This window comes from Erinaceus europaeus, chromosome 16 (genome assembly GCF_950295315.1).
Source record: "Erinaceus europaeus chromosome 16, mEriEur2.1, whole genome shotgun sequence".
NCBI classification, from domain to species: Eukaryota; Metazoa; Chordata; class Mammalia; order Eulipotyphla; family Erinaceidae; genus Erinaceus; species Erinaceus europaeus.
The window spans coordinates 54,326,463-54,353,696 of record NC_080177.1 but is presented as its reverse complement, the minus strand read 5'-3'; the positions used below and the strand labels follow the sequence as shown (position 1 = coordinate 54,353,696).

Genomic DNA, 27,234 nt, shown 5'->3' with positions numbered 1-27,234 from the left:
GAACTTCCAATAAGTACAGCACATAAGAAGATGAGAAAAAAACAGAATAATTTACTTTAGTTTTACTTGGCATTGACCTTTGCTGTACTGGGGAAACGACTATTCCAAGGGCACTTTCTGAGAAAATCAGCAGGGAGGTAGCAGAGAGCAATCTCCTAGGAGTAAGTAACAGAGCAACTTGAGAAATTCCACAGCAATAAATCACCATGACCAGATGGTATTCAACTGAGAATTTCTGAAGAAAATAAAGTGTGAAATGGCTGAGCTACAGATGAGGACTGTTTCTAAGTAGGGACTGGTTCTAAATATTGCAATTTTGCTAATATGGTAACTTTTCTATAGAAAGAAAAACAATCAAATTAAGATTTATGGAATTACAGGCCAGTGGCTCTCTAGGTAATAATGGAGAAACTAATAGAGACTAATTAAGAATAGCTTCCTTCAACATAAGGATAAGGTTAACCTGCTAAGGTCAAATCACTCAGTGAGTCTATAAAGAGAACACTGTTTCCCTCCATCCTATTAAACTTATCTGGAAATGTCAATAAAATACTAGATAGAAGTAAACCAGTAAATGTAATTTATTTGAGAATTACATGAAGCTTTTAACAAGGTCACATGAGACTACTGGGGAAAATAAATAAGGACAGTCTTTTGGAGTAGAGGCCACAAGAGAAACTTGTCATTAATCGTAAAACTTGCTAAGTAATGAAAACAAAGTTCAGGGACAATTTTTCTTTTCTTCCGGAAGAGTGGGTTGCCTCTTCTAGAAATATAGATAACCTTCAAATTAACAAACAGAAAGAAGAAAAAGAAGTTCACTATAGAAAAGACACAGAGAACAGCATAATAAAAAGATGTGCTCTCAATTTGAGAAAGAAACTAGACAACAAGCCATGGCAAAACATGTATGTGATAAGAATCCTATCAAATGCAATCAGAATGTCACAAATGAGTTCAATTTGCTCACCACTGTGTTCTGTTTAAGCATTAAATTTTCAATAAAGACTAACAAAAAAAACCAAACAAACAGATTCTTACATATTCAAACGAAGGCTGTCAGTTTCAAAGTGATCATGTGTGGACACTATTATTTATGCCAGTAGTATACATTTACCCTTAATCAGACTATTTCTAACATTCTCTCTATATAACTAACTTTACAGTCAGTGACATATTGTTCTGAAATTAGCCACTGGTGCTAATCATTCTTCCAAAGGAGAGAAGGAAGTCATTACACATGCTTTTGAAAGGTTGTGGAAAATCAAATGATGTTTTAAATATCAGTAGAATTCAGTATTGAAAGGTTGTCATACAAAATCTATTCCTATTATGAATGATACTTTCTTAACATAATAGAAGTTGTCTGCAGTCACACTAATATTAATTAACTAGAATAGGGACAGAGATACAGTAACTACATTCCATCAGTAGCATTCATTTCTAGCCAGAGTCTGTTATTTTCAGTGTGATTATTATTGCTTGGTTTTAAAGGTTCTGTACTACCTATAAGATAAACAGATAATCTTTTTTTAAAAAATCTTTTCTTTTACTTCCTCTTCCCCCCATTTTTTTAGGCTACCTGATATGTTAAACAACCTTCATATTAAAAACAAAGAAAGAAAGTATAATTATTGAAGCACAGCTGAATAGCCCCAGAGCAAACAGGCTCCAAAAAAATTTGCTTACATCTAATTACTCCTGCCTGAGGCAGGTGAGAAATGTATTCTTAAAAGATCTTTATCTGCTAGTCAAAAAAATAAAATGAAATAAAGTCAGTGATTTTTCAGTCTAATCACTATCTAGAACTATTTATTTGTACTATTTGATTTTTAAGATCCTATTGAACTAAGCTCTCTGCAATAACAATTTTAATCATGTTTTTAACTGCTTAACAAAAATATTTTCTTCTGGAAAAAAAAGTGCAGTTACCACCAATGTTAACTATGAATTCATTTCCTGTATCTTTTAAATTAAATAACTTGTATTTTAAGATATTGTTATTTAGAAGTTGTGAACTGTTCTGGTTTTCCAAATACACAATTGCATCTTTTCAGAAATATTTCAACAAAACCAATTAAATGTAAGGTTAAAATTATTTCATAGACCAGGGAAGTAGCACAGCAATATACACAATTGACTTTCATGGCTGGGCTTAGAAGTGCCAGCTTCAATCCTCAGTACCACCATAGAAGAGAACTGAACAGTGCTTTGGTAAAAAGAACAATAAAAAATATATAGTGTCCCTTTGGTGATGGGAATGGTGTTTATGTACACTCCTAGCAAAATGTAGACATATAAATCAGTAGTTAATTAATATGAGAGGGGGAAATCAATTGTATGTCTCAAAGGTTCTCAAAAGACAAACTGAATCTTTTTATAGATAGGCTACGTATTTGATATGCGGACTCTCTCAAAAGCCTAGACCAAGTAGATTAGAAGCTTCCAATAGCACAGCTATATACAAGATACTGGGTACTGTACAGCAAACCATAACAAAGGGACTTTTCAAAGTTAACCCAATTAACAAACAATGTGATGATAATATTAACTATTGATTGTCTTTTTGAACCCTAAGACAGCAGGAACCTCACATCTTCACTATAGAGCCCCTACTTCCCCCAGTCCTGGCACCCTTGGATAGGGCTCACTTTCCCGTATGCATCTCCCAATCCATACCAAATAATATTGCATCCGCCGATCACAACCTAACCAAAGCAACGATTGCCATCTCAACATGCTTCACCTCAGAGTGTATCCAGAGACTTCACGTGTGGAATGACAACCCTTCAGCTTCATTACTCGGGTGAGACCTTTCCTTTTATAGTACACTCTAATTTCATCTCAGGTAGTTCACTTTCTAACAAAGTCCCATAACCTAGACATACACCAGTTTCTGTGAGAGAGAGCGTATGTGCACACGTATCCATAAACTACTGCAAAATATATACCTGAAAGCAGAAGTACACTAGAGTTTGCAGTGAGTACCTCCCTAACACTTCCTCTCCACTATTCCAAACTTGGGATCCATGATTGCTCAACAAATTGTTTGGCTTTGTATGTTAACTCTCTTTTCAATCACCAGGTTCCAGATGCCACCAGGATGCTGGCTAGGCTTCCCTGGATTGAAGACCCCACCAATGTGTCCTGGAGCTCAGCTTCCCCAGAGACACACCTTACTAGGGAAAGAGAGAGGCAGACTGGGAGTATGGACCGACCAGTCAACGCCCATGTTCAGCGGGGAAGCAATTACAGAAGCCAGACCCTCTACCTTCTGCAACCCTCAACGACCCTGGGTCCATGCTCCCAGAGGGCTAGAGAATGGGAAGGCTATCATGGGAGAGGGTTGGTTATGGGGATTGGGTGGTGGGAATTGTGTGGAGTTGTACCCCTCCTACCTTATGCTTTTGTTCACTAATCCTTTCTTAAATAAAAAATTAAAAAAAAAATATATAGTGTCGGGGTCTCTTTGGCAGGGTGATCTCCAGGGGAAAGGTAATGGACTGGTTCTTTCTCGCTCACGACAGGGGTGACACGAAGTAAAAGACACCAGGGAGCTCTCCAGCGTGTTCAGAACTCAGAACTCAGAACTTGTTTATTATCAAGGTGGACATGAGTTAAATAGAAAAACAAACGAAGGGAATTATTACTGAAATATGTCAGAAATTACAGGTTTCTTTTTTTCTTTTTAAAATATTTATTTATTTATTCCCTTTTGTTGCCCTAAATTACAGGTTTCTTAATGGTCGGCATGCCCCTAAGGTAGGGGGCTGGTATGACAGGAATTGATGAGATACAAGACAGTTATTCTCCATGACGCAAGCAACTTAATTATCCAAAGGTATTTGAGAGAAGCATAGGGGTTAAACCCATAGGGTGAGACAGAGAGAAGATGGATATCAAAAGGCCATATAGTTTGGAATTTCTCTTGTCTGGGGTCTGAGGTGTGTGATGAAGTGTGTGATAAGGTGTGTTCTTCTGTGATCAGAAGGTGACTTTGAATAAGTGAATCTGCGGCCATGTGGCCTGCAGTTAGTGGAGGGAAGTAATGGGGTTTCTGTGGACCTGAGAGTCGAGAAGGAAAGAACCAAGTCTGAGTTTCCCCCCTTTTGCTCACCTCGGCTGAGAGAGACTTACCAAGAGGTTATCTACTCAGACCTCCATCCAAGGACGGGGGTGGTTCTCCCTAAGCTCTATCAGGCTTACACATAGTCCCAACAATATAGGAAATAAAAATACCAAGTTTTAAACAATTTTTGAACCTGTCAAAAAGGAAAATAAATATATTTCCTTGTCAAAGTTCCTTGAAAACCACAAACTTTGCCATTCACATGCCCCTCATGTTGCATAGTAAATTTTCAATGACTTTTAAATGTGGAGATAAGAAAGGTGGGATTTATTATATGTTACAGTGAAGTTATATGACATTCTAGCTTCTTTCCTACTACAGCAGAAAAATGAAATCGATAAAAAAGCTCTTACTAAATTTAGTTTCATACAGAATACAGCATATCAAGAATTACTTTCCCCATTCCTAAACAGCAACAACTGTTTTTTTCAATAAAATTGAGACACTCAAACTTTACAAATACTTTCAATATACTGCCTAATTTAATAGTAAACACTTAGGTTAAATGCAAAAATGTTTACTTTGCTGCGATAAGAGAGTGAGTGATATAGAACTTCCGGCACATTAACAGTCATAGCCATAACAGCACAGTAATAACAGTTAATCTAGGGTAAAGAGGCCTAGAGCATTAAGTGGTGAAAGGAAAGTCTTTTTAATAAATAGTATTGGGAAAACCGAATAACTAGATGCAGAAGAACGAAGCAAGGCCACCATAAGTCACTATGTACAAATCAACTCAAAATGGGTCAAAGACTGGTTGTTAGACCAGAAAAATCACAAAATACATAGAAGAAAACATTGACAGAACATTGGGCAATACATGCTTTGGAAAGCCCTTTAGAGACTCAAGTCCAGCAGTAAGGAAACCAGAAATAAAGATAAACTAATGGGACAATATGAAACTGAAAAATTTTCTGCAAGGCAAAAGGAGCCACCACTAAAACAGAGATATCCTATGGACTGGGAAGGGTATTTACATGCCATATATCAAAGGTCTAACAACTAAGATATATAAAGTACTCAACAACTGGGTGGGAGTAAATAGCATAATGGTTATGCAAAGAGACTCTTATGCCTGAGGCTCTGAAGTCAGAGGTTCAATTCCCCATACCACCATAAGGCAGAGCTGACCAGTGGTCTGGTAAAAAAAAAAAAAAAAAAATTACAACAACAACAACAACAAAAAGAACTCCACAACTTACCACCAACAACTACAAATATAAACAGGACTGAGTAAATACTTTGATGGTTATGCAAACTGACTTTTATACCTGAGGCAACAAAGGCCCTACATTCAATCCCCAGCACCACCATAAACCATAGCTGGGCAATGCTATGGCAAATAATTATAATAAGAAGAACATACACTCAATGGATTACTACTCAGAAGTTAAAAGAGACTATATCACATACTTTATGACAAAATGGATGAAACTGGCAGAACAACTATCATATGTTTTCACTCATGTGAAATATAGAGAACTGAAACACATGAACTTGAAAAAAAAATGATCTTAGGAGAACTATGGTGGTTACCATTGGAGGGAGGTGGAGACAGAGTACTCAGGTGGTAGGAGTGGAGTAGAATAATACCCCTATTGTTTTACAACCTTGTAAATCACTAATAAGATATAATTTTAAAAAATGGATCTGCAATATGATCCAGCAATTTCTTTCCCAGGCATCTACCAAGAGAATATAAAAACACTTATCAGAAGAGATCTATCTACAACATTTGGAAACAACCCAAGTGTTCGGCAACAGGTTAAAGTGGTTAACAGGTTGTGGTATGGAATGGAATACAATGGAATGAATACTGCATAGCTATAAGAAATGATGACATTATCTCTTCTGCTACAAAATGGAGGCAATCATGTTGAGGAAAAAATCCAGAAGACAGATACTGGATGATCTCTCTCATAAATGGGATTTTAAAAAAGACAATATTGGGTGAAATTCAATGAACTGTGGTCTATTGCAGCAGATCTAGGGATTTAGAAGTGGGAAAGCAGAAGCACTAAGAAGATGGGTATCCATCAATGAGTCCCTGTGGTACAGAGTAAGACCTACTGATATTTATCCTGGGGAAATGTACTTTCATAACAACAATCCTGTGAGTTAAAATTCCCTTAATACGTTTACAGGGAAAAATATAAATACATAATATAAAAAAGAAAATGGGAAATAGAAAAATAGCTCTTTTAGGTCAAGTACATTTTTTTATTTTTAAAAATGTTATTTATTATTAATGAGACACACAGAGAAAGAAAGAAGTATAAATAAAAAGAGAGAAAGAAAGAAAGAACAAAAGAAAGCAACTTGAAGTCTGTTGAGCTCTGGCTTATGGCAGTGCTGGGAAATGAACCTGGGACCTCAGAGCCTTGGGCATGAAAGTATTTTATATAACCATATATTCCCAGCTTAAAATAATGCTTGAATTTAAAATTTTTTTTTTATTATTTTAGCCAGAGCACTGCTTAGCTCTGGCTTATGGTGGAGCTGGAGCTTGAACCTGGGAACACAGAGCCTCAAGCATTAAAATTGTTTTCCATAACCCCTATTCTGTCTCTCTAGCCCTTAAGTGAATTTTTTTCAGTTGCAAGGATGAGAAGTGATAAAACCAGACACTAAAATGACATATTTTGATTTTCAATTTAGTATTTCCTAAAAGGTCAATTTTAACTATTATTAGATAAAGTGCTTCTTAAGCTAAGGTGTATAAACACAAATGTGCAATAGCTGCAGAAATCCAAACTTTTAGGGACCACGATTTTATTACAAGAATTAAAGAAAGAAATATTGAGAGCGGGGCTGGGTGGGGGTGGTGTACCTGGCTGAATGCACACATTACCATGCACAAGTACCAGTTCAAGCCCCCAGTCACTACCTGCAAGGGAATCTTCACAAGCACTGAAGCAGTCCTGTGGCTGTCTTTCTCTCTCCTTCTATATCTCACTTTTTCCCTCTTACTTTCTCTCTGTCCTATTAAAAAAAAAAAAAAGTAAAAGGCCACTGGAAATGGTGGATTCCTTGTGAAGGTACCAAGCCCCAGTGATAACAAGCCCTTAGTGGCAACAAAATTAATTAATAAATAAACAAACAAACAAACAAAAGCAAGTGAATATAATGAGCACAAGTATTTTGATGTAAGGCATACACTGGAAGATCTAAGAAGTAGATTATCAAACAAAGTGGTCCTCAATCTTGGATGCCCCTAATAATAAAACACCTGTAAACTTTTAACAAATACTAAAGCTTATTTCCCCATGTGATTATAATTTGTAGTCACAGTTGAGAACCACTGATGTAACTGTGAATGGAATAATAAACAAAATATGGACAAAAGACTTCCCTTTAAGCAAAGGGTGTAGAAATTATTTTAGCTATCAGGGGGGAAAGGATGGGATATGGAGATCTGGTGGTGGGAACTGTGTGGAGTTGTACCCCTCTTATCCTATGGTTTTGTTAATGTCTCCTTTTTTAAATAAATAAAAATAAATAAAAAAGAAATTATTTTAGAAAAACATAAAAAAACAACAAAAATCTATATAAGATGGGAAAGAATTAAGATGAGAAATATTTCACTGTATATTGCTGATTTACATTCTGGTAAGAGGAATCAGTATTCCAGAAATAAGGCTTTCCACAGTGGGGTTTCATAACAGCATTCACTCTGCTTCTTGGGCAGGTTATTCACCCCAGGGAGGGAATGAAGAAGAGAGGTAGGAAGTACATAGATTAAAAATGTTGAATTATTAGCAACATATGCACACAAATAAGCAAATTACATAAACAATTTCTGAATATCCATAAACATGCATTATTTTTGCATGTTCTGGCAAAAGAAAAATAATCTCAGCTCATCAATAAAACATGTATCACTTCTGAGGCTGGTACTAAATACTAAAGACATTCCACCATAATGAGCTGTGCTAAAAGCTCCCTGTGCCACACATACAGGAAACTGTTGTATTTTATAAATGAGAAAAATATATGAATTAACAATTCACTTACTATTAATTGCAGAAACTATTATTCGACTCAAGTTTCCTGACTCTGGAATCTGTGATTGTCCCTCTTTCTCTTCCAACTGTGTTGTTTCTTACACCTAAAGAGACATTACTTGTGACGCATTTGTATCTTCAAAATACATTGACAATGTTAACTGTAATTTTGTATGTGTCTGTTGAATAAGTTTAAAATGTTATAATCGAAAATAAATAAAAAAAGAAAAAAAATACAGACTATAGGTTGAGAAGCTGTGATATGAAATAATTAGTGGAAAGTACCCAGAACCACTCAGGTGTCAAAAATGTATTATAAATCGACTATCAAATGCAAATGTCAATTTTGTTCTTGAAAAAGATAAGTAGTATATATGTATGAAACTGATAATTAGTAATAACAATGTCAGTTCACACTTCAGAAAATGAGAGAAGTAAAGATGACAGTAACTGACATACATGAATAGGCATAGGCAAATAATCTAAATTCCTTTTAAACAAGATAAGAACTGTATTATAATAGCTTTTTTAAAAAAAGATTTTCTTCATTTAAATTTTTATTATCTTTATTGATTGGATACAGACAGCCAGAAATCAAGAGGGTAGGGGGTGATAGAGAGAGAGATACAGAGACACAGGCAACACTGCTTTACCACTCTCAAAGCTTTCTCTCAGCACATGGGGAGTAGGGGCTCAAACCTGGGTCCTTGCACATTGCAACATGTGCACTTAAACAGGTGTACCATTGCCTGGCTGCCCCTTAAAATAAATGCTGGGAATCAGTGGCAATCTCTCAGACAGAAAAACGAGATTTCAGCATTCACATTCCCTCAAAGACATTTAAATAACAATGAAACTGCAGAATTAGAGTGAAACCCCAGTAGAATATTCTAGAGTATAATTAGCAAATATTACCACCACCACCCCCAAACCAGCATTTTTCTACTTGTTTTTATATTGGGTCATCTGGGGTAGTCTCAAACAATATATGTATCTTGAATAATCCTTCATTTCTAGGTATTCTAATATAATTTGTGTAGGTGCAAACTGAGTACTGGAATTTTAAAAGGTAATGCTGATGTGCAATCAGGGTTGAAAACAAAACGTTCTAGAAACTTGACCTAATTTCCTGAGATTTGTCTGGAGAGGAAAAAAATAGAAGCAGGGTAGAGATGTGCCAGGTTGGGCCCTACAACACATAAATCAACTATCCAGGCACCAGAGCTTTTTGACCTGAGAGCATTCATAATTTTCTTTATTGTCATTTTATGAACATTCTTTTTTAAAAAAGGTTTTCTTTTTTTAATACTTATTTATTCCCTTTTGTTGTCCTTGTTTTATTGTTATAGTTATTATTGTTGTTGTTATTGATATTGTTCTTGGATAGGACAGAGAGAAATGGAGAGAGGAGGGGAAGACAGAGAGAGGGAGAGAAAGACACCTGCAGACCTGCTTCACCACTTGTGAAGCGACTCCCCAGTAGGTGGGGAGCCTGGGGCTTGAACTGGCATCCTTACGCCGGTCCTTGTGCTTTGCGCCACCTGCGCTTAACTGCTGCACTACTGCCCGACTTTCCTTATAAACATTCTTATTAGATTCAAAGCAATACTCATGTTCTCTTAAAAGTACAGCAAGCCATTTTGAATCAAATATCAATCTGTTGTATCCCTGGGAGGACCTAAAGAATTTAAATGGGACTAGTACTGTGATCTGTCTTATAGACCAAATCCATATGTGGGTGTGAGTATGATTCAGAAGAACTGAAAATGATATGATTAAAATTTTTGGATATTTTTGAAATGACAAGTTAAAGGGGTTGGGCAGTGGAGCAGTGGGTTAAGTGCACATAGCACAAAGGGCAAGGACCTGCTCCCAGGATCCTGGTTGGAACCCCAGGCTGCACACCTGCGGGGTGGGCACTTTACAAGTGGTGAAGGAAGTCTGCAGGTGTCTATCTTTCTCTCTCTACCTCTCCCTCTCAATTTCTCTGTCATATCCAATAAAATGAAAAAAGAAAAAAAGTCGTCTGGAACAGTTAGTTTGTAGTACAGACAGCAAGCCCCAGAAATAACCCTAGAGGCAATAGATAAATAAATAAGTAAATAAAAATAATAATATGACAAGTTAAAAGAATGCTTTGAAAAATTTAGAGCAAATTACCAGTAGAATGCATCCTTTGTAAAATTAAGAGCATTCATGTTAAGTGAGATAAGCCAAAAAAAGAGAAGAATGAGTATGTGATGATCTCACTCATAGGTGGAACTTAAAAAACAAGAAGTAAAAGGGGGAAAACAAAGTGAATCTTGCACTGGGATTGGTATACGGTACTAAAGCAAAAGACTCTGGAGAGGGCTGGGGATGGCGAGGCTTGGAGCCTTGGAGTATGATAGTGGAAAAGAACCTAAGCTGGGGATGACAATGTGTTTCAGATATTTATCTTGTTGAGATGAGAACTTATACCCATGTGCCAACAAATGTACTGTAAACAGTACATTAATTTCCCAATAAAATAAAGTTAAAAACTCAATAATCCATATTAAAGTAGAAAATGAAGTAAAAACAATAAATCATAAACAAGCAGAAATAAAAATTAATAATACATTGATTTTATAAGAACATGTTATATTTTAAAAAACATCAATAATAAAATCCAATGCTATGCTACTTATAAAGCAAATAAATAAAATAATATACTACCTAGTGAAAATGTAACCAAGCTGAAATCAATTATTTAAACATAACAGAAATCACTCCTGTTGGGAGTGAAACAATGCATGAAATTAAGAAATATATGGGCAGGGGTAGATAGCATAATGGTTATGCAAACAGACTCTTATGCTGAGGCTCCAAAGTCCCAGGTTCAATCCCCAGCATCACCATAAGTCAGAGCTTAGCAGTGCTCTGGTAATAAATAAATAATTAAGAAATATATTTCTAGGTAAACCAATGAGAGAAGAAATTCCAATTAAAAATGTAGCACTTTGAACTAACTGGTGGCAAAATGAAAGCAATAGCTGCAGCTAAAGGGGGAATTATAACACACACACACACACACACACACACACACGTATGTATATATGAAATAAATAGAAAAGATGAACAGCAAGTTAAATCAAAGAAAGTGTAAGAGAAAGAATAAAAAATAGCAGTGAAAATGAATGAAATGGAGGTTGGGATAAGGGGGGAATGCCCACGGAGTAGCAGCAATCAAAAGATCATGTTGTTGTGTACAGAGACGTCAGGCATGGATTGCCAACCCTTCACCCTCATCACTTGGGTGAGACCTTTCCCTTCATGGCAGTCTCTAATTCCATTCCAGGAGGTTCACTTCCTAACAAAGTCCCAAAACCAAGATATAGGCCAGGTGCCGTAAGATAGAGCATATGTTCACATGTATCCATAAATTAGGGCAAAATATATACATGAAAGCAAAAACACACAGTAGTCTTTAGTGAGTCAATATCAAGTTCATAATGAAACAGTGGTTACTCAGACTTACATACCCACCTCACCTACTTCCTATTACAGTTCTCTCACTCATTCCAAAGCTAACCTTATCAAAGCAAAGACTGCAAAAGCTGAATAAGGTCAAGAGACTGGCATACTTTAATGATGACCCTTTAGTCACTATCAGGCCATCCCATCAGCTGGAGCCCTAATCAGGGAGTCCTGAGATTCCCAAAGAGACTTGATGGGCCTAGAACTCAAATAAATCCCTCTCTCCATTGTTACCGGTCATTTCTATCAGGAACAACAAAATAGACCCCTTTGTGGGTCCCCATAGGACCTTGCCCTCAACTTGGATCAACAACAGTAAAGAATGTTCCATCCTCCGAAGAGAGGATGAACAACATATTCTATGCTACATCTGAGGAAGATAGGTCCTGATATTGGGGTAGCTTGGAACGTTCCTACTTATGACCACAGAATGTGAGCTCAGATCTACAGGGATGCAGAGGTCACACAGGCTCCTAAGCTGAATATGGGCCCCAGATCACATCAAATCGATGGGGTTTACAGTCAACAATATTTATACACCTTCCCATATTAGGGAGCTGCTCTCTTCCCTGACCCAGCTTTCTGGTCCTTTTCCCAGCCATGACATCATCTCTGCAGACAACAACTTGGATCCACCTGCATATCAGATTTCAGGCTCAGGCAAAAAAAAAAAAAAAAAAAAAAAAAAAAAAAAAAAAAAAAACTAGTATAGCTATAGGCCCTTTGGAATACAACTAAAATATGCCTACTAGCTATCTACAAAATGTAGGACCCCTCCCCCCCAACACTTCATCTGCACTATTCCAGCCTTTAGGTCCATGATTGGTGAACAATTTGTTTGGCTTTGTATATTAACTCTCTTTTCAACCACCAGGTTCCAGATGCTAGCATGATGCCAACCAGACTTCCCTGGACAGACAACCCCATCAATGTATCCTGGAGCTCAGCTTCCCTAGAGCCCTTCCCCACTAGGAAAAGAGAGAGACAGGCTGGGAGTATGGATTGACCTGTCAATGCCCATGTTCAGTGGGGAAGCAGTTACAGAAGCCAGACCTTCAACCTTCTGCATCCCACAATGATCTTGGGTCCATACTCCCAGAGGGTTAAAGAATAGGAAAGCTATCAGTGGAGGGGATGATATACGGAGGTCTGGTGGTGGGAACTGTGCAAAGTTGCACCCCTCTTATCCTATGGTTTTGTCAGTTTCCTTTTTATAAATAAAAAATTTATAAATAAAAAAGATAATGTCTGAACAACCAAATAAAGCAAAAAACAAAACAAGCAAACAAAACAACAACAAAAACTACTCACAACATTGCAAACTGAAATATTTGCATAAATTCACTTAACTATGTGTGTCCATGCACATGGTAAGAAACTAAAACTGTGCTGCTCTATCAGACTGTGGCAGTGGGCTGCCAGAGGCCAAAGGATAGTCTGAAATAAGACAGCAAAAACTAATTCTGTCTAAACCTACCCATAACACAAAAGACTCTACTCTCCATCCCCCTAATACATATAACCAACATAGAAACACTGCCACATTCTGACTGAACAGAAGCAAACAGGCTTAAATAAATATGGGGGGAAATACAGCTATTCAAACTCACAAGGATTTGGAAAAAATGTCTATGAGTTTGAATTCAGAAAGCTTGTTATGAACACAATTCAAGACCTGAATTATAACATACAGACAATAAGGATCTCAGAGATCAATTCACTGGAGTCCCACAAAACACACAAAGGAAACTCTGAACAGAACTACATGAGGTGAAGGACATTTTGGATGGAGTTAGAGCTTATATAAAGGGCTTAGTAAGTAGAATAAATCAGCTTGAGGGAATATCAGGGATAGAAGATAAAACTACATCATTCTCTTGAGTAAAAAATTGGTAGAGAGAAAAAGTTTGTGAAAAATAAAGCAATTTTATGTGAATAGCAAACTCCAACAGAAAAAAAGAATGAGAGTCATTTGAATACTTGACGACAAAGAGGAGAGAGCAGCAGAGAACATACTCAAAGAAATCATAGCAGAAAAATTTCCATAGCTGGGCAACAACAATCAAAACAAGACATGCATAAAGCAGGATGAACTCAAAAGTCCCTGACTTTAGAATGGCCCACAACACAGCACACCACAGTAAAGCTATCCAAAAACAAAGACAAGAAAAAAGTATTGCAGGCTTCTAGGGAAAGGACGAACCTCACATACAAAAGTAGAACCATCAGGCTTTTATCATATTACTTATCACAAATCCTAGACACAAGAAGGGAGTGGAAATGACATATTCACACACAATATTAAAAGAACTGCCAGCCACGAATACTCTGTCCTCCCAAACTACCCTTCAAGTACAAAGGAGAAATGAAAATCTTCCTAAAGATATAGAAACTAAAAGAATTCACCAGTAGCAATGCTGCCTTACAAGAATTGCTGAAAGGAGTACTAAATGAAAAAGTAAAGGAACGTGAACTATAAATGAGGTGATTAGTGTTGGAATAGAAGTGGGAACACAAGCAAGAGCAAGATAATAAGTAAATACATAAAGGGGGGGGGGACAAAATGGACAATGCAGTATGACCAATGCTGGCGAAGCAAGGCTAGCTATCAAAGACCTAGATATTAGACCAGCAACTCTAAAATCCCAGTCTTTACCACACTTTTGTTGGAATCTGAATAAAAATTGTTGCGTGGTATAAGTATGAGTCGGGAAGAGAGGGATGGATACTGGATAAACTCACATGTAGATGGAAGTTGGGAGATAGTCAGAAAGGGTGAAAACCGGGTAAAAGTTGGACTGGAATGGTGTATTGCACCAAAGCAAGAGACTATGGGGAAGGAGTGGAAAAAGGAAACTTGAGGGGAGGGTGGTTGGGATTCTTTGTTAAGGGGTGAGAATAGTTTTCAGACATCCATGATGCAGAGCTGAGAAATGGTGCTTATGTGTAGACAACTACGGTGTAAACCATTAATCCCAAAATAAAATGGTAAAAAAAAATGAATGAATGAATGAATGAATGAATGAATGAATGAAAGAAAATTAATGAAACAGAAAACCAACATAAGATATAGGATAATCGATACAATCAAAAGACTAATAAAGTTGATAAGCCTCTAAAAGAGTGATAAATGCAATGAGGAAACTATCAGAATGAAAAATACGGCATCTGTATTGATTCTTAAAATGAGAAAAAAGATAATAAGAGGCAAGGAACAGCTCATTAGAGTGCCTACTTTACTATGTGGAAAGTCCTGGGCTAGAGCCCACATGAAATTACCATGGTGCCTAAGGTCATCTTCACAGATGGAGATGCAAAGTAGATTCACAGGCTTAAATTTGAGATTGTGGGTAAGGTGTGTGGTGGGAGGTGGGGAGAGACTGTCAGGAAATGGAGATGACTCAAAAGGTTTCTTATGGGTAGGATTAAAATGTTCTAAAATTTTATTCTAGTGATTACATAACTCTGTGAGTAGACCAGAAAACATGTAATTATAAACATGGTATGCTGATGCTTCTGATCAAAAGCTTCTAATACTGTACAATATATACAAGTTATATGCTCAGGCAAAACAAATATATAGCTAATAGAAATAGGGAAATTTTGAAAAGTAAATGCACAATGCTCTTTCTAGTGGACTTTAATAATCACCTTGGTGGTGGTAGTAGTAGTATCAGCTTTGATAGTCTGAGATTGTCGCATTTGTTGCTCATTTTTAAATATCTGTAATAATATTATGGATGTCAACATGTGTTTCCTGGAGCAGAGTCAGTTGTTACCTCCTACTTACAGAATGCAGACAAGGTATTGGCTCTTCTCTGAGACCATAGCTAGTATCAATCTTTACTGATAACTTAAATAGTGCACATGATCAAACAACACAGCAAATGAGTAAACAGTCCAGGCCTATAACAGTTCTTCACGTCGTTCTATCATGTTATATATACTCTGGCCTGCGGTAGAAGGGGAAATCAGTTAGAATTATAACAGCATTTCCCATTTATTCCCAATAGAAACATTTTTTTTTTCATGCACATTCACATTTCAGTGACCGGGGTAGTGATCATAAAAACCGTTCCATAAATTCTGGATTCCATCTTGGTTGAGGACATAGCTATATCCCAGATACCATGATATGTTTTTAATTGTCACAGATTTCCAGATGTCACTCACTATGCAACATGCTATCTTCAGGGCAGCACAGTATTACTCCTTTACTCAATCCCAGCCTTTGTGCCATGGGAAAGATAAATTCTTACTTGTTGTTGTAACTGGGACAATAGAAACAAATATAAAGGCTACACTGTCAAGTAATGTCTAACCCATAATTTCACTGAGCAGAAACTCTTTGTCAATTAAACTTTCAAAACAGCTACTTCCATAATGATCATAATATTCAATAGTCTTTACTAGTAAAAATGCATATCCTCTTCCTGTATAAGACATTTAATTAAAGTAAATTATTTATTAGTTTAGTGACTTAAAAAGCTTTGTTGTCCCTCAGGGCAATTTCTAGATGCAATCAGTCTCCTGGAAGAGTGCTCCCTCTTGTGCATATGTTTGGACTAGCAAATCCTTTTCATCATCGTAAACTTTCAGTAATAAATTTGGCTGTTAACACTACTCAAGATCAGTACTAAAAGTCCTTACAAAACATCTGGTACAGCTGAGGCCAAGAGTAATCACCACAAAAATGGGTTATTATCATGGTACATTAGTGATAACTATGCAATTTGGAAAATGGCTTGCACACAAAAAATAATGTATATCCCACAAGATTGTTAATTAGTATGTTGCAGCTCTGCCTAGGTATCAAAGGTCTGCCACAAACATACTTTGCATAATTTCAGAGAGGCCATCTCGATAATATTGATTCATTATATCTCTGCAAATCAATATCCTCATGAATCCCATTTATATTCATATATCTTATATTTCAAGGGGTAGGTCTGGCTATGACAGGTGGTAGGAATCTGCTTTCCATTATACCTAGGTAGATTTCTGAAGAACATACTGTTTCGATTTATGCCCACAAAGAGTACAAAAGCTGTACCGTTCAGACTCCTTCACCTGTATAACTCATTAGTAATGCATTATTAGAAAAATGATTAGAACGGTAACTACAGCCTATAAACCTAAGACTAAGTGGTAACCATTGTAAACTGCCCTTACCTGGAGTCATCAGATGGTTCTCGGCTATTTACTCATGCTAAATTATCCAAGTGAAATCTTTAGGTAAAGCATGTATAACAACAAAGCCCATTCATTACAGAAAACACATGGAGATATTTGAAATTAGCTAAATTAGCCTCAGAGCTGAGATTCTGTAGTAGTATTTTCTAGCTCAGATATCTGACATGGAGGCCACGTGACTGCTCTCTGCCACAGTACTATAACCCACTCACTTTGCATCTCCTATGGGTTTGTGCATTGTAATTTATTACCTATTTTCATCCATACCCTTTCTTCTGTGATTAGTCATTTTGGTTCAATAGATGGATTATAAGCCCACAGGACCAATAAACAAAGAAGCCTCACTAACATTATTTCCTGAACTCACTCTCAGGTAAATTATAGGGATTTGATAGATAAGAATCACAGGCTACGACTGACGTGATAGAATCGTGGTTTTGTAAAAAGACCTTTGTGTCTGTGGCACCAAAGGTTCCAGGTTCAAACTCCAGTACTAGCAGAGGCCAGAGTTGAACTGAGCTCTGTTAGAAGATCCAGCAATGACCAAAAAAATCTTAGGGGTACAGAAATTACAACTTTATATTTAGACAACGGTTTTGAAAAACCTTTGTAAAGAAATCAGAAAAAAAATTGCTAATACATAGATTAAAAAAAAAAAACAAAACACTATCTCTTTAGACCTAGGAGTGACAAAGGTCACTTATGGACATTTTAAAAGTTACCAATATGCAAACACTAAAACACTAATTCGAACAGACAAATGCATCCTATGTTCATAGGTGGATTATTCACAATAGCCAAAAAGTAGATGCAGTCTAAATGCCCATCAACAGATGAGTAGCTAAAGAAGTTATAGGATATATATTCTGTGAAATATTATTCTGCAAACAAAAGAGATGATATTGTGTCCTTTGAGAATAACTGAATGGAACTAGAGGTGATTAGGCTTAGTGAAGTAAGGAGGTGAAAAACAATTACTATATGATATCTCTCATACATGTAATCTAGAGAATTGACAGACATGAACTTAAAAAAACAAAACAGTAGCAAGCAAACTGTTTGTAAGACTTGTGAGAATTATGATAGTTATCTTTGGGAGGTGGGAGAGTGGGGATATAGAACTTTGGTGGTGGATATGGTGTGAAACTAACACTGTAATCTTGTAACCTATACAAATAAAAATTAATCACAAAAATTAATACAATAAAAAATCTTATAGTATTGAAATGTCTTATGTATTGACAAAAATTGTTTTCAGTGCACTTAACATTAAACCTAGGCACAGAACTACTAATGAGTCTAAACAAAAGAAAAATTTTGTAACCTGAGAAACCTAGATGGTTGTGTACATATGTACTCTCCTGAGGACCTCATGCCTACTTCCCAATCCTAGAAAGCTTATCAGTTTATACCTTATTGTAGGGTAGACGTGGCATAAGTTCCTTTAATACTCAGTGCCAGTACAAAGTAAGTTAATTCCTTAAGCTAAACTTTAACTCTTTCTTTTGATAAGAAAGCTAAGAGATGTGTTAGTACTTTGGAGTCGGATATATATACAGACAGATAATTTTTAATCACATTAAAATGCAAAATATATTCTCACATATACAATAGATTCAGCCACAAAAAAGGAGAAAGAAATCCTGCAATTTGTAACAACACAGAAGAATCTACAATACATACTGCACAGTGAAATAGGCCATATAGAACAAATAATAGTCACTATTACATGCAGAACCAAACAGTGAGGTTTGGAGGAAGAACTGACTGCAGAGCAGGACAGAATACAACATCTCATATACTTTTTGGAGTGACAGAAATATTTAAGACCATTGTAATGGTAGTTAAATGTCTGTATAGATTTATGAAAGTATAGCACATTTTACATAAAAATCAAAACTAATATGATGGTGGATCAAATGTCCCAAAGAAAAGAGCTGAAATATAATAGTAAATTTACTTATTTTGTGCCTCTGGGTTCATAAACATACATGGTTGCACTGTTCTTAGGCTGGTTTTCTCATCTTTTTATTATTTCAAATAAACTGAAGACACAGAAAGCTGATGAGAGAGGGAGAGACAGAATTAGGAGAGATAGCACAGCATTGTCCCACCGTCCATGAAGCTTCTCCAAGTCCTATGATGGTATAAAGATCAACTCTGGAGCTTTGTACACATAAGGTTCATGCCCTCTAAGGTAAGCTACTTTGCAGCCCAGACCTTACAATTTGATGTTGTCCCAGATTATTCTTTTATTTTTTTAAGATTTTATTTATTTACTAATGAGAAAGGAGGAGCAGGAGAAAGAACCAGACATCATTCTGGTACATGTGCTGCCAGGGATTGAACTCAGGGACCTCATGCTTGAGAGTACAGTGCCATATTCACTGCACCACCTCCCAGACCACCCAGTTTATCCATTACTTAGTTTCTGTTGTATACTGGGCTTAGCCTCCTAGTATATCTCTGATGCTAACGTCCTGAAGCATTACCTTTCATTTATTTTTATTATTTATTTATTTATTTTCCATTTTGTTACCCTTGTTTTTTATTGTTGTTGCTGTTGTCGTTGTATAGGACAGAGAGAAATGGAGAGATGAGGGGAAGACAGAGGGAGGGAAAGAAAGACAGACACCTGCAGACCTGCTTCACCACCTGTGAAGTGACTCCCGTGCAGGTGGGGAGCCGGGGCTTGAACCAGGATCCTTACACTGGTCCTTGCGCTTCGCACCATGTGCGCTTAACCCACTGCACTACCGCCGGACTCCCACCTTTCATTTCTTATATTCATATATTTTATAGTTTCAGGATTGTTAACTAAATATATAGTCCATAATGAGTTAATTTTTGTGTATGGTGTTAAATAAAACAAGAGAGTAGTATTCTTATGTCTCTCAGTAAAAATAAGTAATGTTGGGGAGTCGGGCTGTAGCGCAGCGGGTTAAGCGCAGGTGGCGCAAAGCACAAGGACCGGCATAAGGATCCCGGTTCGAACCCCGGCTCCCCACCTGCAGGGGAGTCGCTTCACAGGTGGTGAAGCAGGTCTGCAGGTGTCTATCTTTCTCTCCTCCTCTCTGTCTTCCCCTCCTCTCTCCATTTCTCTCTGTCCTATCCAACAACGATGACAACAACAATAATAACTACAACAATAAAAAACAACAAGGGCAACAAAAGGGAATAAATAAATAAAATAAAAATATTTAAAAATAATAATAGTAAGTAATGTTAAAAAATAATAATTATATGGTATTATGTACTTGAATGTTGCTGAAGTAGGTTTTCAGGATTGTGACTACACATTTCCATACAAAAGAGAGTTGACTCTGTAAGATAATGGATGAGTAATTAATTATCTAGATTGAGTCATTATTCCATAATACATAGCAAATCTTCATGCTGCATACCTTATAAATACAACAGCATTTGTCAGACTTTCCCACTTATGCTTCAGGAAAGGCGCTGTCTGACAGAAAACAGACAAACAAAAAAGCTCTTCCTAATAACAAGTATAAAGGCAACCAAAGGATCAGGGAGAGGGTGAAGGCTGTCAGTGCAGCTCTGCAGTGTGTTCTGGTCATGTTGGAAATGGTTTGACTCAGGATAACATGTACAGTCTCTAACAAATGATAATATTTATATAGAAGACAGGTACTTCATACAAAAAACATCACTATATCATGTTAAAATTGGTTATACACCTTACATTCCATGTTCTAAGAAGTGATACCCCTAAATCCAAATATTTCAGGGTAACCACAATTTATCAGAGCATTCAGATAAATCATGCTAAAGGCAGTCCAAAGAGAAGTGCTTTTCCTCACTATTATCACTGAAGAAGCTGTTTTATTTCTTTATTTTTGCCACCACATATGAAACTAATGTTTATAAGGATATTAGGTGGGTTTTATTTATGTCCAGTTTTATCCAAATTATTGGAAAGAATGTATTATAGATCAGCTACTTGATCTTTTTAAGCTATTACTGTTCCCAGAAATTATGAGGTTTTCTAGTAAGTAACATCTCCAGTTTCCTTGAGTATCAAGACTTTTTTTTATTGTGGAGGGAAGGAATCACTGATGGCATACAGTATTATTAAAGTTCTTATATAAGCCTTGATTTCAAAATATCACAAATTCCTGCAAAATTAGATACACACACACACACACACACACACACACACACACGCTTCTCACTAAAAGACATTAAGGTTTCTTGAAGAAAAAAATGCTCTAGACCTAAGGCAGAAAATCCATAAGCGACCCCATACACTTGTAATACCACCAAATGGAAACTATATACATGTCATCAGGAAGAATAAACATTAAATTATAGTACAATGACACCATGCTATAAAAATAAACAATTAAATATAATGTTGAACCAAAAAGATCCGAGATAGTAGTAGTATTTCATGATTCATTCACAGAATTCAAAAGCAAGAGGAATTAAGCTATAGTTTTAAATGTCAGGAGAGATATTTTCAGGAAGGTACTATCAATTTCTATATTCTTTTTAAAATATATATATATATATATTATTGGTAGAGACAGAGATAAATTGAGAGGGAAATGGGAAGACAGAGGGAGAGAGAGACAGAGAGACACCTGCAGCCCTGCTTCATCACTTATGAAGCTTTCTCCCTGCAGGGGAGGACCAGGGGCTTGAACATGAGTCTTTATGCACTGTAATGTGAGCACTAAGCCAGGTACACCACTGCCTGGCCTTCAATGTTCTATATCTAGATTTGGGTATTGATTACAAATCAAAGCTCTTTACATGAAAATTCACCAACTTGATACAAAGAATCTATATACTTTTTATATGTATTATAGTTCAATAAAAGGTAACTAAAAATAAGGCAAAACATGAGGTAAATCAACAATTTTTTGACATGAGAAATCTCTAAGACAATACTGAATAGAAGGCAAACTACAATCAGTATAGACAGTGAGAAACCCTTTAATGTTTAACATATCATAAAAAATACAATATTTATATAGAAACATGTAAAACCTCAAAAAAGTGATAGAGAAAAATGAATACTCATCATTCTAGCACTTGCTTTTAGGAAAGGTAGTATTTGTTGGAAGGGGGAAGACAGACAGAAATCACATGGAATCTTTTCTTCATCTGTGAAAATTTAACACTATATGGTAATGATGTCCTCAAGCAATATGCAATTAAAAATAAATATTCTTAAAAAACAGGATAACTCTCAAATAAAATTTGTGAATGGTTTTGTAAATAAGTCTAACAACAAGAAACTTCCTTAGATGTTAACTTGATAATGTTAATGTGAAAAATTTATGAATCTAATGATGTCTACAAGACACTAAGGTCATGTAGCACAATTATTAGAAATATGGTTTACATAAACAATACTACTAAAATAGACAGGCTATCTGAATACATGTTTTTACAAAGAACACACACAGATGGCCAACAATTACATGCAAAGATGCTCAACATCATGTTACCATTGGGAAAATGCAAATCAAAACCAGAATGAGATTTAAGTTTGCGCCTGTTAAACTACCTATTGTCAAATGATAAGCAATAACAAATGTGGAGAAAAGGGAAACCTGATGACTGCTGGTAGTGTTAAAAAAATTGTTAACTATCAAAGAAATCAGCCTGGGGGCCAGGAGGTAGTGCAGCAGGTTAAGTGCACAAGGTGCAAAGCTCAATGATCCCAATTCGAGTCCCCAGCTTCCCACCTGTAGGGGAGTCACTTCACAAGTGGTGAAACAAGTCTGCAGGTGTCTATCTTTCTCTCCCCCCTCTGTCTTCCTGTTCTCTCTCAATTTTTCTCTGTCATATACAGCAACAACAACAGCAATGGCAACAATAAAAATAACAACAATAAGGGCAACAAAATGGGAAAAATGGCCTCCAGGAGAAGTGGATTCAGAGTGCAGGAACTGAGCCCCAAAGGCAAAAAAAAAAAAAAATCAGCTTGAAATTACCATATTTCTTGGACATACATATGGTAAGTAGTAATTTCAATGATCTGACTCTGTGAGGAGACCACACACTACACTTACTGACTGTGAATGCACAAAAAATAATAAATCATGGTTCCCACTGCCAGGCCCTTGATACCCAACCCCCAGTTCCCAGAAGATTAGGTTAACAAAATAGATGGAAAAATAAAGTAAAATAAAATAAATAACCCAAGTTAGGGTGGGGGAGATAGCATAATGGTTATACAAAAAGATTTGCATGCCTGAGGCTTCAAAGTTCTAGGTTTAATCCCCTGCACCACCATAAACAAGAGCTGAGCAGTGTCCTGCACTCTTTCTCTTTCTGTAGTGTGTGTGTGTGTGTGTGTGTGTGTGTGTGTGTGTGTGTGTGTGTGTGTGTGTATTTTTCTCTCATTAAATATATTTTAAATAAAATAAACCAGCTTGGTTGCTTCAATGCAGAGATGATACTGAGTCATAAATTGTATGTTCTAATTGCCCTATGTTGAAAAATTCCATAGATACTAGTTGTAAACTTCCCCCAAGTACATACACCAAACCCCCAGTTATTCCACTAGTTTTCTTAGAGAAATGTGAGAATTGCTCCCAAGTTCAAGTCCCTTCTGGATGTAAGCCTGCAGCTTGATTCTTAATAACCTTAACCCCCCCAATCTAAGTTTTTTCTGTTTAGCTTTGTCATTAACAGTAGCTATGTAAATAGATATACATAGAAATCAGTACGCAGATACTCAAAAATATAAAAATGAAACTACGAGTAATACCCTGGTATTTACTCAAAGAAAATGAAAATACTAATGTGTAAACATATAGGCCCCATCTGAACCAACATGTCTATTGCAGCATTATGAACAATAGTCAATATGGAGCACGCATGGTAGGATGAATGGATATAAGGAAAATGAATACACAACACTGTGTCTGTGTACAATGGGTACTATTTAGTCACTTAAAATAAATCAGCTCACAGATAAAGTGAACAGACTTTATCTGTGAGCTGGAGTTCTGGAGGTGGTGCCAAGGAGGACCAGTTACTAGCAAACTATGCTCCGATAAAACAACTATGTAAAAAACAAAGATTTCACAGAAAACCTTTATCAGAGCACAACCTGGTGGACCTGGAATAGATACTATTCTCTGAAGATAGGCAAACATGTAAACAGTGGTCAATGGAAGGGAGAGTGGCCAGATATACTACAATATATCTACAAGTGTCATGGTGCTCACCAGCTGTCATTGGCACCAGCATAGCGTCCTGCAGTGATTCATGGACAAGAGATACTATAGATTCTCTAAAATAAGACTTTCCACTACAAACATCTTTACTTCAACAAAAAGAGTACAGCTTGGTATTGAGAAAAAAGAAAGATTATAGGCTCTTCCTTAGGTGCTGTTTAAATTGTGAAGTTACCTGCAACAGTCTCACAGAGCTTGAGATCTCATTATTTCAAAGATCAGCAAGGTAAACACTCTCAAATGAGGAACATGATTTAGGCTCTGAGAACCCTGAGGCTCCAGGGCATTTACTATAATAGGTTCATGAAATGACTGCAATGGGCTCAAATCTTACAGTTTCTCAGAAAATGAACATAATTATAAAAATTCAAATCAACAAATTAAATGTGTCCATATGAAATACCCATATCTGAATCAGATCACCACCTGCCTGTTATGTCTATGCTACCTGATTAAGTGACATTCTCTCAAATATGATTGCCTCACCATCTCCAACAAAAACTCACTGTCTATTCTGATACCATAAACAAAACCATCAATCTATTTTAGCATTACTCAAAATTATGTGGAAAATGTAAGGAACACATCATGTGTTATGTCAAATATAGATCTTGAGAAGCACTACATAAAAATTAAGTTATATTCTCTGCATCCTATAAACCACAATTCCAAATGCTACGTGAAGGACCTTTGTAAGAAGCTCATTATTAATCACACTGGTCAAAAGCTCATTGTAGAAATATCCTTTCTACATGTATGGGACTGACTTCAGCTTGTGACTCTTTTTATAATTTCAATCACTCTTCCTTTTTGTTATTTTGTAATACCTCATTAGTGAACTCAGATTACCTGTGTGGTAACAGATAATCCCATAAAATTCTGGCTACATACCCAAAGCTGCTACTTTGATGATGATTGCTTGAATGTTAGATGATATCATCTCTCGGAGCAAATCTTCCTGGTTTCTCTGCCAAAGGTAAGCTAAAGAATGGAGGTTAAGCCTTTTGCACCTATAAAGAAAAATTTAAAAATAAGCTGATATCTCAAGTTTTTATACTTGGACCCATAAAAAATTACTTTGATTTTTAAACATAATGCTTCTCTCAAGGATTTGAGCATTTAAAGCGTGTTTACAAACTTGTTTTGCATAAATGAGGTTTATATATGCATTGTAAATATATTTAATTTTTCACAAATTATACAAGTAAACAGAAAAAAATGAGATTTCCAGACAGATTAAAAATATTAATTTTAGTAAAACTCTAACTTTAGAAATCTAGGCAAAATAGCTTCCAGATACTAATGGACGATTACTGTTGTTTTCGAATCTTTCTTGAGTATCAAAATTACGACATACGTAAAACAGTTAAATAAATCAATTTTAACAAAATATAGGACATCAACTAAAATTACAATACTTTTGATTACATAAACTACTCTATGCTATAGGCACTGTACTACATATTTTAAATCAGGACGCAGTGTAAAGAATATGAGTTTCGGAGACAAGATAAATCGAGGTTTGAATCCTACTTTTGCATAAAGTAGCTACAAGACTTTGGCAAGTCCACTAAGCTCTAGGCCTCAAGTTTCTGAGTTCACTAAAAAGACACAAACCTATTTCCTTTCCAAGTTCTTTAGGAGATTAAAAGATTAAAAAGTGAAGTCACATTTTATGCCCTCTTTAATTCACATTCCATATCTAATCTACCACAACATCAAATATGATCATTCCCCTTCGAGAATAACACCCTACTCAGAGTTATCACTATCTCTCTTTTCAAGGTTTTCCTGCTCTTTTACTTACTTCTGCCATGGTCCTTTAAAAATCAGTTTCCAATACATTAGTCATTGTGATACTTATAGAACAAAAAAACAAAAACAAAACAAATCATGAGAGTCCTCACTATGACTCTTGGGAGTATTTATAAAAAGGAAACACTGACAAAAAAACATAGGCTAAGAAGGGTACAACTCCACACAATTCCCACCACCAGAACTTCATAGCCTATCCCCTCTCCTGATAGCTTTCCTATTCTTTATCCCTCTGGGAGTATGAACCCAGGGACAGACATTATGGGGTGCAGAAAGTGGAAGGTCTGGCTTCTGGAATTGCTTCCCCACTGAACATGGGCATTGGCAAGTCGATCCATACTCCCAGACTGTCTCTCTCGTTCCCTAGTGGAGCGGGCTTCTGGAGAAGTGGGGTTCCAGGTAAGTTCTTTTAAGAGTCCTGTTTAGATCCCCCCCTTGGTTGGTCTCATTTCTCAACTCCCACTTATCTCTTCTCACTCTATTCCAGTTTGTCAAATGTCTTATCTTCTTCAATTGTTTCATGTCTTAGCTTAAATGTCTCTCTCTTGGGGTAGATTATAATTGACTAATTAAATATAGTGCAAAGAAATGTCTGGATAAAATATTCAATAAATGGTAGTCAAAGTCAAATGATATGCCTAAGGCACAAAGTAGGCCATGCCAAAGTCACAAAGTAAATGAATTCGATCAGATTTCAAATAAAACTCTAGAGATTCCAGTATTCACAAATACGAGAGCAACATATTCTCCTTCATTTAATTATACCTTTACCTGCATTTACTTCATTACTCTGAAAGTTCTGGATTTTTTTTAACTTTGGAAAATTTTACAGTCTAATAAATAGACATGTAGAGAAATACATAGCTATAAAATATGACTAGTAGTATCAGAATTCATTAAGAATTTGTACTACTGATTTCTTTTTAACTTTTTTGGGTATTGATCTATTTATTTGTTTGTTCATTTATTTACTTTATTTTTTATTGTAGTTATTGTTGATGTCGTTGTTGTTAGATAGGACAGAGAAATGGAGAGAGGAGGGGAAGACAGAGAGGAGGAGAGAAAGATAGACACCTGAAGACCTGCTTCACTGCCTGTGAAGCTACTCCACTGCAGGTGGGGAGCCGGGGGCTTGAACCCGGATCCTTACTTCGGTCCTTGCGCTTTGCGCCACATGCGCTTAACCCACTGCGCTACGACCCAACTCCCTATTTATTTTCTTCCACCAGATCTACAACTCTCCTCCATCCTCTCCCATGCCCCCTTTCCCCAGAGTACTTTGCTATGTGGTGTGATACACCACAGCTTAAGTTCACTGTGGAATTAGAGGGGAATTAAATGAAATAAAAATTAAGTTTTCAAGTTCATTAATCCAAGA

General features: G+C 36.3%; 1 protein-coding gene across 1 annotated transcript in view; it reads right to left on the bottom strand.

Moving 5' to 3' along the window:
* Positions 1 to 27,234, bottom strand: part of DPH6 (diphthamine biosynthesis 6) — a 158,374-nt gene that overhangs the window by 32,526 nt on the left and 98,614 nt on the right. The window contains exon 5 of the mRNA XM_007521695.3: positions 24,933 to 25,051. Coding sequence (XP_007521757.1) covers positions 24,933 to 25,051 — 119 coding nt within the window. The remainder of the gene's footprint in view (positions 1 to 24,932; positions 25,052 to 27,234) is intronic.